At 54.2% G+C, this 16439-nt stretch overlaps 1 protein-coding gene and 1 pseudogene across 2 annotated transcripts in view; both read left to right on the plus strand.

Moving 5' to 3' along the window:
* The window catches only part of LOC140430276 (colorectal mutant cancer protein pseudogene), a 183653-nt pseudogene that overhangs the window by 85293 nt on the left and 81921 nt on the right, over positions 1 to 16439 (plus strand).
* The window catches only part of LOC140384404 (uncharacterized), a 109775-nt gene that overhangs the window by 64778 nt on the left and 28558 nt on the right, over positions 1 to 16439 (plus strand). The window contains exons 8-11 of one of the 2 annotated variants that reach the window (XM_072466079.1): positions 2126 to 2551; positions 4064 to 4138; positions 6777 to 7202; positions 15379 to 15453. In XM_072466079.1, coding sequence (XP_072322180.1) covers positions 2126 to 2551; positions 4064 to 4138; positions 6777 to 7202; positions 15379 to 15453 — 1002 coding nt within the window. The remainder of the gene's footprint in view (positions 1 to 2125; positions 2552 to 4063; positions 4139 to 6776; positions 7203 to 15378; positions 15454 to 16439) is intronic. The other variant, XM_072466080.1, reaches the window with a different exon arrangement.

Here is a 16439-nt window from a genome sequence, read left to right on the forward strand (position 1 = left end):
GGCGTGGCGGGAATCCTGCTGCTCCCTGAAAAACAGTGGCGGAAAATAGGGCAGCCGATGTCGGAGCGGCGGGGCGGGATTCGCGCCTCCTCCTGCGGATTCTCTCACCCGGCTCAGGGTCGGAGAATCCCGGCCATAATTACCATTCTTATCGGTGAGCTGTCATATATTCTATCACATTAAACATACAAATAATCTCAGTGTGGATTTCAACAGGAGAGGGGTCTTCCAAACATTTCATCACTTGAACAGTTGGTACAGCATCACGGAGGAGAATCTAGGATAGCGATAGAATTGGAGAGGCACTTGGCAAAGTGTTTGTGTTTTGTACAGCATTATCCCACCAATAGGGGCAGCACGGTAGCATTGTGGATAGCACAATTGCTTCACAGCTCCAGGGTGCCAGGTTCGATTCCGGCTTGGGTCACTGTCTGTGCGGAGTCTGCACATCCTCCCCGTGTGTGCGTGGGTTTCCTCCGGGTTCTCCGGTTTCCTCCCACAGTCCAAAGATGTGCAGGTTAGGTGGATTGGCCATGATAAATTGCCCTTAGTGTCCAAAATTACTCTTAGTATTGGGTGGGGTTACTGGGATAGGGTGGAGGCGTTGACCTTGGGTAGGGTGCTCTTTCCAAGAGCCGGTGCAGACTCGATGGGCCGAATGGCCTCCTTCTGCACTGTAAATTCTATGATAATAGCAGGTCAAAAGAATGCAAAACAAACGCAAAGTAATGCAGAGGCTGGAAATCTGAAATGAAAGAAAGAAAATGCTACAAAACTCCGCAGATCGGACAGCATCTCTGGTGAGAAACAGAGTTAATGGCCGGGACTTTCCTTTGGCTCCCACAACGGCGGGGCATGCGGCCGGCCATCCAGACGTCCATTGTCATTCGACGGAACTGGAAGATCCTGGAAGTAGGTGGGGGTAGAAAACCCAGCCAATGATTCAGGTCGGGACAACCCATCTGCTCCAATGAAGGATCATCAATCTAAAGCATTCATTCTAGAACGAGAGGTCACAGATATCGGTTGACAGGTGGTACATTTAAAACTGAGATGAGGAGGAACTACTTCTTGCAGAGGGTGTTGAATTTGTGGATCTTGCTGACCCATACTGCTGTGGAATCTAAATCATTAAGTGGTTTCAAGAAGGAGATAGACATATTTCTGATTTTATAAATGGGTTAAAGGGATATGGGCAACAGGCAGAGAGGTGTATTTTAACCGGGAAGTGATCAGCCATGGTCTGATTGAATGGCAGAGCAGGCTCGGAGGGCTGAATTGCCTACTCCTGCTCTGAAAACCTATGTGCGTATGTACCCATTCTGTTTCTTTTCCCAAAATAGGCCTGTTTAATCTGGTCTTTCTGGTTGTGTTAGTTGAAGCAGAAGTATTTTCACTAAAATCAGCCTTATCCTCCTTGTAAGAGTGTAACGGGATCTCTTACAACACCTGAGCAGTCAGCTGGATCCTTAGTTCAACGTCGGTTTTAGTAAATTGACACTTTCATATACACTACTCCCTTAGTAGAAGTAATGAAGTCTCGCCTGCATTGGAGGACAAATTGCGACTAAATGAGCGAAATGGATAACTGATAGGCCTTGATGACAAGTTTAAGTGAAGTTGTCACAATGGTGAATGCACTCCATTTGCCATGAAGATAGCAGAGTATCAATTACCTCAGGAGCTCTCATGGTAAGGCAGTAAGAACCGTCTGGCCAACCTGATGTTCCCAACTCAGTAAACGTTGAAGTAGTGAACATTGTGGTTATCTGCACAGTAATGTCTATGATCATGTAGGGTTGATCTACAAATGAATTTTCTGCTCACTGCACCTGTGGGTCCACAGCTCCCACAAATGGAGTAACATTAAGGTACACACTCAAAGAGGCTAAAATAGTTGTTCATTGGCTTGTGAAAGCCACAAAGGGAACAAAGTCAATTTGAGCACAGCTCACATACAGTTTAGAGAAGGTGAGAAAGCAGCAAATGAGAACCAAATAATCAGAATCTAATTCTTCAATAAATGTTGCTGTCAATTGAGATCAGAATTTATGTCTAAAGATGAATGCATAGCAGAAAATTGGAACGCAAAGTTTATATCACATTGATGTCTTTTGTTTTGTAGAACCGGCCAAAATCAGTCTTATTCAGACACCATTTGAAATCAACGAAGGTGAAGAAAGCAAACTAGATTGGGATGTTACTGTGTTCAGCCCAGAGGTGGTAAACATTGTTATATGGGTGAAGAGGAAAGGGAAGCAGGAAGCAAAGATATTATTTCACTGGGAACTTCCAGCATCTAAATTGTCAGGACCAAAGAAAGTAATTATCCCCCTCAACGATGCGTCAGATTTATGTGAGAAAGATGATTCCTTCAGTGCTGAGGCGCCTGAATTACAACGTATGGATTCCGGGTCTTTCCTCATACCCTGTTCCATTACACTGTGTCCTGATATATCCAAGGATGATGGTGCTGAGATACTCATTGAAGTTAAGCAGGACACCAGTGAGAAAACGAGTACTGAAAGCACAGTACTTAAAGTCAAAGAAGGTAATTTCTGTATTTTGGATGTGTGCACCTCATGGTGGGCGGTTTGAGCTGACATTTCATGGCCCCAACATAAAGATAGCTTGAAATGTTACTTTCCATCAGTACTACGGTAAAATGAAATTTTGTGGTGTAGTATGTAGTGTCTCTCCCTCTGATCCAGCAGCTCTGGATTTGGGTCCCATGCAAGGACTTAATGGGGAAGGAAGATGCATTCATAACGCGGTTGTACATGTTGATTAACAACCTGCAAAATTGTTCCAACATGCCAATGGCATGTGGGTAGACTGGGAGAGACTACTGGTCAACCATGCTTCATGTGAAGTGGCGCCCCTCAAGCTATCAGCCTCTGGTGACAGGCTGACAATTATTGGCTTCATTGTGGTGAATCTTGCTGTATCCCTTAACCCTCTCAATATCATCATTATACAAGTTTGAAGAAACTAATCTAATTGCTTTCTCTGAAATAAGAACAAGGAACAATGTAGCACAGAAACAGGCCTTCGGCCCTCCAAGACTGTACGGCCCACATCTGCCTTTGCCAAATTCCTCGCCACTTCTTGTGCCAAAACCCTCTACACCCATCATATCCATGTATTTGTCAAGATGCCTTTTGAACGCCGTTAATGCTTCCACAACCTCCCCATATAACGTGTTTCAGGCACCCACCACCCTCTGTGTAAAAAACCTGCCTCGCACAGCTCCTCTAAATCTTGTCCCACGGACTTCAAACCTATGCCACTGGTGATTGGCCTCTCCACCCTGGGCAAGAGTGCCTGCCCATCCACTCTCGCCATGCCCCTCATAATCTTGTAGACCTCTAACAGTTCACCCCGCAACCTCCGTCGTTCTAATGAAAACAGTAAAGAGGCGAGAGTTCATCCAGGATTTGAACATGGCACCTTTCGCAAGCCCTCATTATAAACACCCAAAACGAGAATCATACCCCTAGACCAATGAACCACCGGTTCTGCTTCTGCTGCTATTTCTGTTGCTTCAGAAAATTTCAGGTGACATTCTGCATATTTTATACAAATATTGAACATAACTGAACAGCTGGAAAATAACTGCTAATAATTATGAAGACAGTTTTCACTTTAAATGCAGAATAACCAGCTGGATTCTCCACTGTCGGGAGTGTCCATTGTGCCGGCAAAGCACCCACGCCCAGGGATTTCCCGACGGTGTGGGGCTACCCACAATGGGAAATCCCATTAGACGGCTGGCGGGACGGAGAATCCCACCACCGGCGGGGGCGGACCACACCAGAAAACTGGTGAGACGGGACGGAGAATCCCGCCCCAGATGTTTGGTTCTGCTTCATTCTACTAGGGCAGTGAAAGTGCTGAGACAAATGTTGTGTTGAAGTGCTGTCAATCATCCTTCATAAAAGGAAGTTAAACTGAAATCTAAAAAGATCTGCTGATAAAAAATTATCTCATTCAGGAGCCAAATGCTATTGGTTGAGATGGGTTTGTGTGCTGGCTAATATATTTGGTCTCATTATAATTTCAGAACAATCGAAGCTGAAAGAGAGTGAAGATGACAGTGGCCGGGCAGTTGAGAAGACAATTTGTCACGTTGAAAGAGGTAAGTACCTATAGGGCGGGATTCTCTGAAAATGGGGCTGTGACCCCCACGCCGACGGGAAAACCGACGCCCATGACTCCGGCATCAAAGACCCCCTAAAGTGAGGAATTCTCAACTTCCTAGGGGGTTGGGTTGCCGCTAGAGCAGTCCCCGCTGCTCCAGCCAGCACCGAAGGGCCGGTGCAAGTTCGCGCATGCCCGGACGGCCAGCGTGATCTTATGCATTCGCGAACCGGACGGCGTATTTCCGCACATGCGTGGGGGTTCCCTTCTCCGCGCCGGCCCCCGGGCAATATGGCGGAGCCTTACAGGGGCCCGGCGCGGAGGAAAGAAGGCCCCCATGGAACCAGCCCACCTGCAGATCGGTAGGCCCCGATCGCGGGCCAAGCCACCTGGGGTCGGATCCCCCCGCATCTCACCGCCAAGATCGCCCCCGCACACTTACCTGCCAGGACCCGCTGTGCGTGAGGTGAGTAATTCACACCGGCGGGACTGGCCAAATCCTTACGGCCACTTGGCCAATCGGGGCCTGGAGCATTGCCGAGGGGCTGCTGTCAACGGCCCCCGACCGGCGTGGCGGGAATCCTGCTGCTCCCTGAAAAACAGTGGCGGAAAATAGGGCAGCCGATGTCGGGGCGGCGGGGCGGGATTCGCGCCTCCTCCTGCGGATTCTCTGAACCGGCTCAGAGTCGGAGAATCCCGGCCATAATTACCATTCTTATCGGTGAGCTGTCATATATTCTATCACATTAAACATACAAATAATCTCAGTGTGGATTTCAACAGGTCTTCCAAACATTTCATCACTTGAACAGTTGGTACAGCATCACGGAGGAGAATCTAGGATAGCGATAGAATTGGAGAGGCACTTGGCAAAGTGTTTGTGTTTTGTACAGCATTATCCCACCAATAGGGGCAGCACGGTAGCATTGTGGATAGCACAATTGCTTCACAGCTCCAGGGTGCCAGGTTCGATTCCGGCTTGGGTCACTGTCTGTGCGGAGTCTGCACATCCTCCCCGTGTGTGCGTGGGTTACCTCCGGGTTCTCCGGTTTCCTCCCACAGTCCAAAGATGTGCAGGTTAGGTGGATTGGCCATGATAAATTGCCCTTAGTGTCCAAAATTACTCTTAGTATTGGGTGGGGTTACTGGGATAGGGTGGAGGCGTTGACCTTGGGTAGGGTGCTCTTTCCAAGAGCCGGTGCAGACTCGATGGGCCGAATGGCCTCCTTCTGCACTGTAAATTCTATGATAATAGCAGGTCAAAAGAAGGCAAAACAAACGCAAAGTAATGCAGAGGCTGGAAATCTGAAATGAAAGAAAGAAAATGCTACAAAACTCCGCAGGTCGGACAGCATCTCTGGTGAGAAACAGAGTTAATGGCCGGGACTTTCCTTTGGCTCCCACAACGGCGGGGCATGCGGCCGGCCATCCAGATGTCCATTGTCATTCGACGGAACTGGAAGATCCTGGAAGTAGGTGGGGGTACAAAACCCAGCCAATGATTCAGGTCGGGACAACCCATCTGCTCCAATGAAGGATCATCAACCTAAAGCATTCATTCTAGAACAAGAGGTCACAGATATCGGTTGACAGGTGGTACATTTAAAACTGAGATGAGGAGGAACTACTTCTTGCAGAGGGTGGTGAATTTGTGGATCTTGCTGACCCATACTGCTGTGGAATCTAAATCATTAAGTGGTTTCAAGAAGGAGATAGACATATTTCTGATTTTATAAATGGGTTAAAGTGATATGGGCAACAGGCAGAGAGGTGTATTTTAACCGGGAAGTGATCAGCCATGGTCTGATTGAATGGCAGAGCAGGCTCGGAGGGCTGAATTGCCTACTCCTGCTCTGAAAACCTATGTGCGTATGTACCCATTCTGTTTCTTTTCCCAAAATAGGCCTGTTTAATCTGGTCTTTCTGGTTGTGTTAGTTGAAGGAGAAGTATTTTCACTAAAATCAGCCTTATCCTCCTTGTAATAGTGTAACGGGATCTCTTACAACACCTGAGCAGTCAGCTGGATCCTTAGTTTAACGTCGGTTTCAGTAAATCGACACTTTCATATCCACTACTCCCTTAGTAGAAGTAATGAAGTCTCGCCTGCATTGGAGGACAAATTGCGACTAAATGAGCGAAATGGATAACTGATAGGCCTTGATGACAAGTTTAAGTGAAGTTGTCACAATGGGGAATGCACTCCATTTGCCATGAAGTTAGCAGAGTATCAATTACCTCAGGAGCTCTCATTGTAAGGCAGTAAGAACCGTCTGGCCAACCTGATGTTCTCAACTCAGTAAACGTTGAAGTAGAGAACATTGTGGTAATCTGCACAGTACTGTCTATGATCATGTAGGGTTGATATACAAATGAATTTTCTGCTCACTGCACCTGTGGGTCCACAGCTCCCACAAATGGAGTAACATTAAGGTACACACTCAAAGAGGCTAAAATAGTTGTTCATTGGCTTGTGAAAGCCACAAAGGGAACAAAGTCAATTTGAGCACAGCTCACATACAGTTTAGAGAAGGTGAGACAGCAGCAAATTGAGATCAGAATTTATGTCTAAAGATGAATGCATAGCAGAAAATTGGAACGCAAAGTTTATATCACATTGATGTCTTTTGTTTTGTAGAACCGCCCAAAATCAGTCTTATTCAGACACCATTTGAAATCAACGAAGGTGAAGAAAGCAAACTAGATTGGGATGTTACTGTGTTCAGCCCAGATGTGGTAAACATTGTTATACGGGTGAAGAGGAAAGGGAAGCAGGAAGCAAAGATATTATTTCACTGGGAACTTCCAGCATCTAAATTGTCAGGACCAAAGAAAGTAATTATCCCCCTCAACGATGCGTCAGATTTATGTGAGAAAGATGATTCCTTCAGTGCTGAGGCGCCTGAATTACAACGTATGGATTACAGGTCTTTCCTCATATCCTGTTCCATTACACTGTGTCCTGATATATCCAAGGATGATGGTGCTGAGATACTCATTGAAGTTAAGCAGGACACCAGTGAGAAAACGAGTACTGAAAGCACAGTACTTAAAGTCAAAGCAGGTAATTTCTGTATTTTGGATGTGTGCACCTCATGGTGGGCGGTTTGAGCTGACATTTCATGGCCCCAACATAAAGATAGCTTGAAATGTTACTTTCCATCAGTACTACGGTAAAATTAAATCTTGTGGTGGAGTGTGTAATGTCTCTCCCTCTGATCCAGCAGCTCTGGATTTGGGTCCCATGCAAGGACTTAATGGGGAAGGAAGATGCATTCATAACACGGTTATACATGTTGATTAACAACCTGCAAAATTGTTCCAACATGCCAATGGCATGTGGGTAGACTGGGAGAGACTACTGGTCAACCATGCTTCATGTGAAGTGGCTCCCCTCAAGCTATCAGCCTCTGGCGACAGGCTGATAATTACTGGCTTCATTGTGGTGAATCTTGCTGTATCCCTTAAACCCTCTCAGTATCATCATTATACAAGTTTGAAGAATCTAATCTAATTGCTTGCTCTGAAATAAGAACAAAGAACAATGTAGCACAGAAACAGGCCTTCGGCCCTCCAAGACTGTACGGCCATGACATCTGCCTTTGCCAAATTCTTCGGCACTTCTTGTGCCATAACCCTCTACACCCACCCTATCCATGTATTTGTCAAGATGCCTTTTGAACGCCGTTAATGCTTCCACAACTTCCCCTGGTAACGTGTTTCAGGCACCCACCACCCTCTCTGTAAATAACCTGCCTCGCACAGCTCCTCTAAACTTTGTCCCACGGACCTCAAACCTATGCCACTGGTGATTGGCCCCTCCACCCTGGGCAATAGTGCCTGCCCATCCACTCTCGCCATGCCCCTCATAATCTTGTAGACCTCTAACAGGTCACCCCGCAACCTCCGTCGCTTGAATGAAAACAGTAAGGAGGCAAGAGTTCATCCAGGATTTGAACACGGCACCTTTCGCAAGCCCTCCATTATAAACACCCAAAACGAGAATCATACCCAGAGACCAATGAACCACCGGTTCTGCTTCTGCTGCTCTTTCTGTTGCTTTTAAAAATTTCAGGTGACATTCTGCATATTTTATACAAATATTGAACATAACTGAACAGCTGGAAAATAACTGCTAATAATTATGAAGACAGTTTTCACTTTAAATGCAGAATAACCAGCTGGATTCTCCACTGTCAGGAGTGTCCATTGTGCCGGCAAAGCACCCACGCCCAGGGATTTCCCGACGGTGTGGGGCTACCCACAATGGGAAATCCCATTAGACGGCTGGCGGAGGGGAGAATCCCACCACCGGCGGGGGCGGTCCACACCAGAAAACTGGTGAGACGGGACGGAGAATCCCGCCCCAGATGTTTCGTTCTGCTTCATTCCACTAGGGCAGTGAAAGTGCTGAGACAAATGTTTTGTTGAAGTGCTGTCAATCATCCTTTGTGAAAGGAAGTTGAACTGAAATCTAAAAAGATCTGCTGATAAAACATTGGGCGTCATTCTCTGACCCCCCAGAGGGTCGGAGAATAGCCGTTGGCCGCCGTGAATCCCGCCCCCGCCGGTTGCCGAAGTCTCCGAAGGGAGAAAAGTCGGCGGGGCGTTAATGTCGCCACTGCCGTCGGAGAATGTCACGCGTCTGCGCAAGGCAGCCGATTTTCGGCCTGCCGATATTCTCCCTTCCGGATGGGCCGAGGTCCCGTCGACGTGATGACCGTTCACGTCGACGTAAATTAAACCTCCTTTTCATCGGCGTGACCCTGTGCTCCAGGCTCACGCCGACCAGCGTGGAGGTGAGTGACGGCCTGGGGGGGTTGGCTCTGGGCAGGCGATGGCATGGCCACAGTCTGAATGAGTGAGGAGAGGTGTGTCTCGGGTTGTGTGTGTGTGTGTGTGCAGCGGGGGGGGGGGGGGGTGGTTAGAGTAGGCTGGGCTCCAGGGGAGTGCCGGGAGGGGGTCCGTGCCGGGGTGGAGGTTGGGGGGGGTCTGTGACGGGGTGGAGGTTGGGGGGGGGTCCGTGCCAGGGTGGAGGTTGGGGGGGGGTCCATGCCGGGGTGGAGGTTGGGGGGGGGTCCGTGCCGGGGTGGAGGTTGGGGGGGGTCCGTGCCGGGGAGGGGGATGGGGGGGGTCCGTGCCGGGGAGGGGGATGGGGGGTCCGTGCCGGGGTGGAGGTTGGGGGGGGGTCCGTACCGGGGTGGAGGTTGGGGGGGGGGTCCGTGCCGGGGTGGAGGTTGGGGGGGGGGTCCGTGCCGGGGAGAGGGATGGGGGGGTCCGTGCCGGGGTGGAGGTTGGGGGGGGGTCCATGCCGGGGTGGAGGTTGGGGGGGGGTCCGTGCCGGGGTAGAGGTTGGGGGGGGTGGTCCGTGCCGGAGAGGGGGATGGAGGGGGGTCCGTGCCGGGGAGGGGGGTGGGGTGTCCGTGCAGGGGTGGAGGTTGGGGGGGGTCCGTGCCGGGGAGAGGGATGGGCGGGGTCCGTGCCGGGGTGGAGGTTGGGGGGGGGGGCCCTGCCGGGTTGGAGGTTGGGGGGGGGGGGGGTCCGTGCCGGGGTGGAGGTTGGGGGGGGGGGTCCGTGCTTGGGTGGCGGTTGGGGGGGGGGGATTTGTGCCGGGGAGGGGGGATGCGAGGGCAAGTGAGTTGGTCCACCTGGCCAGGTGCCAGCCTCCAATAGCCATGCCACCTGGCTGGGGGGAGGAGGGGATATCGGCAATGATGACATGTCGTCGTTCCCCTCCCCCACCAGGCCGTCATGTTTTCAGATCATCCAGCGATGTTGGCCGCCGTGGCGGCAGCCGCTCATGTCTATGTTGCCCTGGATGAGGAGGAGGAGGAGGAGGAGGAGGAGCGTGCCAGAGAGGCGGCGCAGGCTGCCGCAGAGGGGCAGGCGGCAGCCGCCCAGGCAGGAGGGACACCTGACCGACAGGACGAGGAGGGGGAGGAGGACGTCGCGGCCCCACGGCAACGGAGGCACCCGAGGGCGCCCCGTGTGTACCGGCCCCGGCAGTCACACCAGGACCTCACGGACCGGGAATGCAGGAGGAGACTCCGGATGAGGCGGGAAACCGTGGTACACATCTGCCACCTGCTGGCACACCTGTCACCGCGTGGCACTGGCGGGGGACACTCTCTCCCCGTGTCCGTCAAGGTTACGGTGGCCCTGAATCTTTATGCAACGGGGTCATTCCAGGCACCGAGTGGGGACCTGTCCGGCATATCGTGGGGCATACCAGGGGCAGCACGGTAGCACAAGTGATTAGCACTGTGGCTTCACAGCGCCAGGGTCCCAGGTTCGATTCCCCGCTGGGTCACTGTCTGTGCGGAGTTTGCACGTTCTCCCCGTGTCCGCGTGGGTTTCCTCCGGGTGCTCCGGTTTCCTCCCACAGTCCAAAGACGTGCAGGTTAGGTGGATTGGCCATGCTAAATTACCCGTAGTGTCCATAAGGGTTGGGAGGGGTTATTGGGTTGCGGGGATAAGGTGGAAGTGAGGGATTAATGTGGGTCGGTGCAGACTCGATGGGCCGAATGGCCTCCTTCTGCACTGTATGTTCTATGTAATCTATGTAAACATCGGTGCACCGGTGCATCCGGGCAGTGACAGATGCCCTATATGCCATGGCGCACCGCTACATCCGCTTCCCCGTGGACGGGCCAGCCAAGATGCCCGGGCCGTGTGCTTCTCTGCCGTGGCCGGGTTCCCCATGGTCCAGGGCGCGATCGATGGGTTGCACGACGCCGTGCGGCCACCTGCAGATAACAGGGCCGTGTTCACCAATAGGAAGGGGACCTATTCAATGAACGTACAGGTGGTCTGCGACCACCGCATGATGATCCTACGTCTGGCAGTGTACACGACTCATACTTGTTGTCGCGGTCATCCATCCCCGGCATGTACGAGGGACGCCATCCCCGGCTGAGGGGCTGGTTGCTGGGCGACAGGGGCGACCCATTGCGATCGTGGCTGATGACGCCTATACGGAGGACACGCAATGAGGCGGAGAACCGCTACAATGATGCCCATGTAGCGACAAGGGGAGTGATAGAGAGGTGCTTTGGCGTGCTGAAGATGCGTTTCAGGTGCCTGGACCTCTCTGGGGGCGCCCTCCAGTATCGGTCAGATAGGGTCGGCCGCATCATTGTGGTGTGCTGCGTCCTGCACAACATAGCCCAGCAGAGGGGCGATGTGCCGCAGGCAGAGGAGGGCGGAGTGGAGGAGCAGCAGGAAGAGGCGCAGTCCTCCCCAGATGAGGGGGATGGAGGTAATGGTCAGGGCAGACGGGTTAGACACAGGCGGGTGGCTGTCCACCGTTACCGGCTGGCCCAGCGGGCACGGGACAGACTGATAGACGCCCGCTTCACTGACTAGATCGGCGTGGTAATCGGGTAGCATGGCCACAGACCGCACACCATGGCAACAGCCGACCACCCACACTCCCCACCCATCCACCCACCCAGCACCCTCACCCCCCTCCCCAACCCCACCCACCCCACCCGCATGCACACCACCCCCCCCACCCCATTGCCGATCCACCTGCGGCACAACGGGCCGGGCACACACAGTTGCGGGTGGACGCGTGTCTATCGCAGGCCATGGAGGATGATGACAACCCGCCCTGCGGTGAGCTCCTGGCTCTACATCGTTGGACTATGTCTGACCCATGGCCACAGTACCACCATCCACCCGGACCATCCCTGCATGCGGCTGTGACACTGCAGCGCACGGTCCCATCCTCTGCCCGGGGGATGTTGATGGCGGCCCAGGGGGAAGGGGGCAGACTCACCTGGGGCTGAGGTAAGACCACCCATCACACACACACTTGCGCTCAACGTACATGACACCCCCGCACGCTTTGGACAGAGCACAAAGGCAGCTTCTGTAGGTGTAACATTGACTTTAATAACCAAAGGAGTTCATGCACGTGCCCTAGCCCCTAAAACTCATCTGTGCCCTGCACCCGTGCCAACTTACTCAGTGTCTAATTGTTTGGCCTTACGGGCCCTTTGACTACATCTACGTGGTTCCCCAGACGGTAGAGCAGAACTGGAGGTGCACTCCTGTGATTCCTGCCCTCTGACACTGGATCCCTTTGGCGGCCGTTTCCTGGGGCGTCCTGGCCTAGATGGGCCAGGCTGCGGCTCGGGCGACTGGGATGGTGAGCTGCCAGCCTGTCCTGCCCGTTGCCCACCCGATGCACCTGGGACGGAAGGGGGGGAGTCCGAGGTGTCGCGGTGTACCGGGACCTCCCCTACAGGGGGAGCCGGGACGGACCACACCACCTCCTCCTCCCTCGGGGTGCCCGACGGCCCCCAGGCCTCTACATGGGTGGGGGATGCGAACGGACTGGCCATCCGACGCCCCCCCCGACATCTGGCGCTGCCAGTCCTGGAGGCCCGTGCTGGTATCGACAGGGGTCTGCAGGTTTGCAGCCATGGAGCCCAGGGGGTTAGCAAACCCTGTCTGTGACAGTGCGACGCCGGCTCGCACATGGCCACTGGCGCCGATGCCCTCAGCGATGGCCTGCGGAGACTGGGCCATGGCCTGCTGAGACACGGCTACGGCCTGCAGAGACTGGGCCATGGCCTGCTGAGACTGGGCTATGGCGTTGAGCGCCTCTGCCATCTGGCGCTGGCACTGGCTCATGGCCTCCTGTGAGAGGGCAGCCAATTCCTGGGCCACAGACGCCGCCTGCACGAAAAGCCCCAGGCCTCGCAAACCGTTCCCCATGTCTGACACCGTCGCACCCATTGCCTCCACCGCGGACGCCACCCGTGCGGTGTCGGCCTGGGTGGCACGCATGACCGGCTCCACTCCCAGCTCCTGGACGCGGGTGGACTCCTCCACCTCGACTGCAGCCGCCGCAAGCCGCCCGTCACCCTCTTCGCTCGTCTCCGGGTCGGTGGTTCCATCGGATCTATGTGTGGGTGTGGTAACTGCAGGAACCCGGGATCCATCTGGGCGGCAGATGTTCGCTTGGGCTGGGCTGCCCTCGGACCGCCCGGCCCCTCTGCCGCTCCTACCTCCACCTGCTGTACCGGGACGGCTGTGTTGTGCGCACCAGTGAGTGTACCAGACGCCTCATCACTAAAGTGCCCAACCGTGGTGAGTGTTTCTGCGATGGTGGAGGGTGTTGGTGACAGCAGTGGCGTTGTGTCGTGCTCTTCGTCCCACTCTGAGTCATGGCACTTTGAGGTGGGGGTTCGTCTCCACCCATCCACTCTGAGTCACTGTCCGGTATTTCGTCTTCCTGGGTAGTGGTGTCGGGTAGTGGTGTCCCGGGTAGTGGTGTCCTGGGCAGTGCTGTCCCGGGCAGTGCTGTCCCTGGTAGTGCTGTCCCGGGTAGTGGTGTCCTGGGTAGTGGTGTCCCGGGTAGTGGTGTCCCGGGTAGTGGTGTCCCGGGTAGTGATGTCCTGGGTAGTGGTGTCCTGGGTAGTGGTGTACTGGATGGTGGTGTCCTGGATAGTGGTGTCCTGGGTAGTGGTGTCCTGGGTAGTGGTGTCCTGGCTCGGATGTGACGGGGGCATGTGGCTGCCCCCCTCGTCGCTGGGTGGTCGCTCCCGCACGTGACGGGGGTGTCGTCTCCCTGTTGCTCCAGGTCTCTCCGTCTCCCGTGGTGTGCGAGGGGCATCCTGCGGGCGTCGCATGCTGGAGGGTGCGGGACTCTCCGTCTCCCGTGGCCTACGAGGGGCATCCTGCCGGCGTCGCATGCTGGAGGGTGCGGGTCTCTCCGTCTCCCGTGGCCTCCGAGGGGCATCCTGCGGGCGTCGCATGCTGGAGGGTGCAGGTCTCTCCGTCTCCCGTGGCCTCCGAGGGGCATCCTGCGGGCGTCGCATGCTGGAGGGTCCGGGTCTCTCTGTCTCCCGTGGCCTCCAAGGGGCATCCTGCGGGCGGTCTGCATCTGCGGGGATGGGTGCCTGGACGTTTGGTCCTGCGATACACAATGAAGCCTGCATGGTTAGACATCAGGCAGTGATCAGGTCATATGGGGGAGGGGGATATAGGGGAGGGGGCATATGGGGACGGGCTGTCGGTGGCTCACTTGCTAGTACGCCCCCGACCTCTGCATCAGCAACCTCCCGGTCCTCAGGTCCGCCAACAAGTTCCAGGGCCCTTTCCTCGTGTTCGGTCAGTGGCCTCTCATCAGCGGGGCCTCCTCCAGTCCTCACATGCTCCCTATTGTGTGGGCGCTTATCCTGTGGGGGGGGGGGCGTGACAGGGGTAAAAGGCAACATTGTTAGGCAGGTATATGAATGCACGCCATCGGTTGCGCGTGCTTTGCAGAGGTTAAGGTTAGGGCTGGATTCACTTGGGGATATGAGGGATATGGGGGAGGGGGGATATGGGTGAGGGGGGATGTGGGGGAGGGGGGATTTGGGGGATATGGGGGATATGGGGGAGGGGGGATATGGGGGAGGGGGGGATATGGGGGAGGGGGAATATGGGGATGGGGGATATGGGGAGGAGGGATATGGGGGAGGGGGATATGGGGGAGGGGGGATATGGGGGAGGGGGATATGGGGGAGGGGGGATATGGGGGAGGGGGGATATGGGGACGGGGGGATACGGGGGAGGGGGGATATGGGGGAGGGGGGATATGGGGGAGGGGGGATATGGGGGAGGGGGGATATGGGGGAGGGGGGATATGGGGGTAGGGGGATATGGGGAGGCTCACCCTGCCTGCTCTGACGAGGTCGTTCACCTTCTTGTGGCACTGGGTGCCTGTCCGTGGTGTCAGTGCCACAGCGGTGACGGCCTCTGCCACTGCCCTCCACAGACGCCGGCTGTGGCGTGGGGCAACTCTGCGGCCGTGCCCGGGATACAGGGCATCCCTCCTCTGCTCCACCGCGTCCAGGAGCGCCTCCACATCCCGTGACTCGAACCTCGGGGCTGAGCGGCGGCCAGCCATCCAGTCGGGTGTTGCGGTCGGGTGTTCCGGTCGGGTGGGGGGGTGCAGCGCGGCCTTATGAGCCGTCACGCCGTGCGGCGCGTATGACGCTGCACGGCGTGAACCACTGCGCTAGAGCGGATCCCGTTACGTCGCTGCTAGCCCATTTCGGGCCGGAGACTATCGACCCATTTTTCCGACGTGACGCAAGTCGGATTTGCGCCGTTTCTTGCTCCGATCGGCGGACTTTCCGCCGATAACGGAGAATTTCGCCCATTATCTCATTCAGGATCCAAATGCTATTGATTGAGATGAGTTTCTGTGCTGGCTAATATATTTGGTCTCATTATTATTTCAGAACAATCCAAGTTGAAAGAGAGTGAAGATGACAGTGGCCGAGCAGTTGTGAAGACGATTTGTCATGTTGAAAGAGGTAAGTATCTATCGGGCGGGATTCTCTGAAAATGGGGCAGCCAACGTCGGGGCGGGATTCCACGGATTCTCTGACCCGGCTCAGGTTCGGAGAATCCTGGCCATATTTACCATTCTTATCGGTGAGCTGTCATATATTCTATCATATTAAACATACAAATAATCTCAGTGTGAATTTCAACAGGAGAGGGGTTTTCCAAACTTTTCATTACTTGAACAGTTGGTACAGTGTTGTATATAGTGCACGTATAAGGGGCGTCATTCTCCGCCGGCGGGAGTGTCCGTTTTGCCGGCGCCCGGGGGTTTCCCGACGGCGTGGGGCTGCCCCACAATGGGAAACCCCATTGACCGGCCGGTGTTACGGAGACTCCCGCCGGCCGGTCGGGGCAGAAATGTGGCGGGGCGGGTAGGAGAATTTTCGCCCAAGATGTAATACGGTAAGGTTCCTGTACTACAGGTACAGGGGTAGATCCCTGCCTGCTGGCTCCGCCCAGGAGGCGGAGTATAAATGTGTGTGCTCACCGAGCTGCAGCCATTTCGGCGGCAGCTGTAGGAGGCCACACATCTCTGCGTAATAAAGCCTCAATTACTCTCTACTCTCGTCTCGTCGTAATTGATAGTGCATCAGTTACCAATTGAAGCAACTGGATCACTGAAGGCCTTGTAGATACATAGGTCTTGGTGCCAGGTTTAATACAAGTTGACACCATAGTGAATATATTCCACTGACCATTACATTATAAACCAGTGAATACCAAATTTTGTCAGAAATTCTTATCATTCAGCAATAATAATTACTGACCATCCTGATGTCCCCAACTCAAGAAACAATGAGACAGAACACTGCGTGTATTGACCCAATGAAGTCTGTCACTGAGCAATACCTCATGAATCCTGATGGTTCAAATCCGACTCATTTATGAAGCTATAACCGCATGACTAACATCAAGTTACTCACTCAAAGAGGCTCTAACAATGGCGCATCAG

Source organism: Scyliorhinus torazame, chromosome 10, assembly GCF_047496885.1.
Source record: "Scyliorhinus torazame isolate Kashiwa2021f chromosome 10, sScyTor2.1, whole genome shotgun sequence".
NCBI classification, from domain to species: domain Eukaryota; kingdom Metazoa; phylum Chordata; class Chondrichthyes; order Carcharhiniformes; family Scyliorhinidae; genus Scyliorhinus; species Scyliorhinus torazame.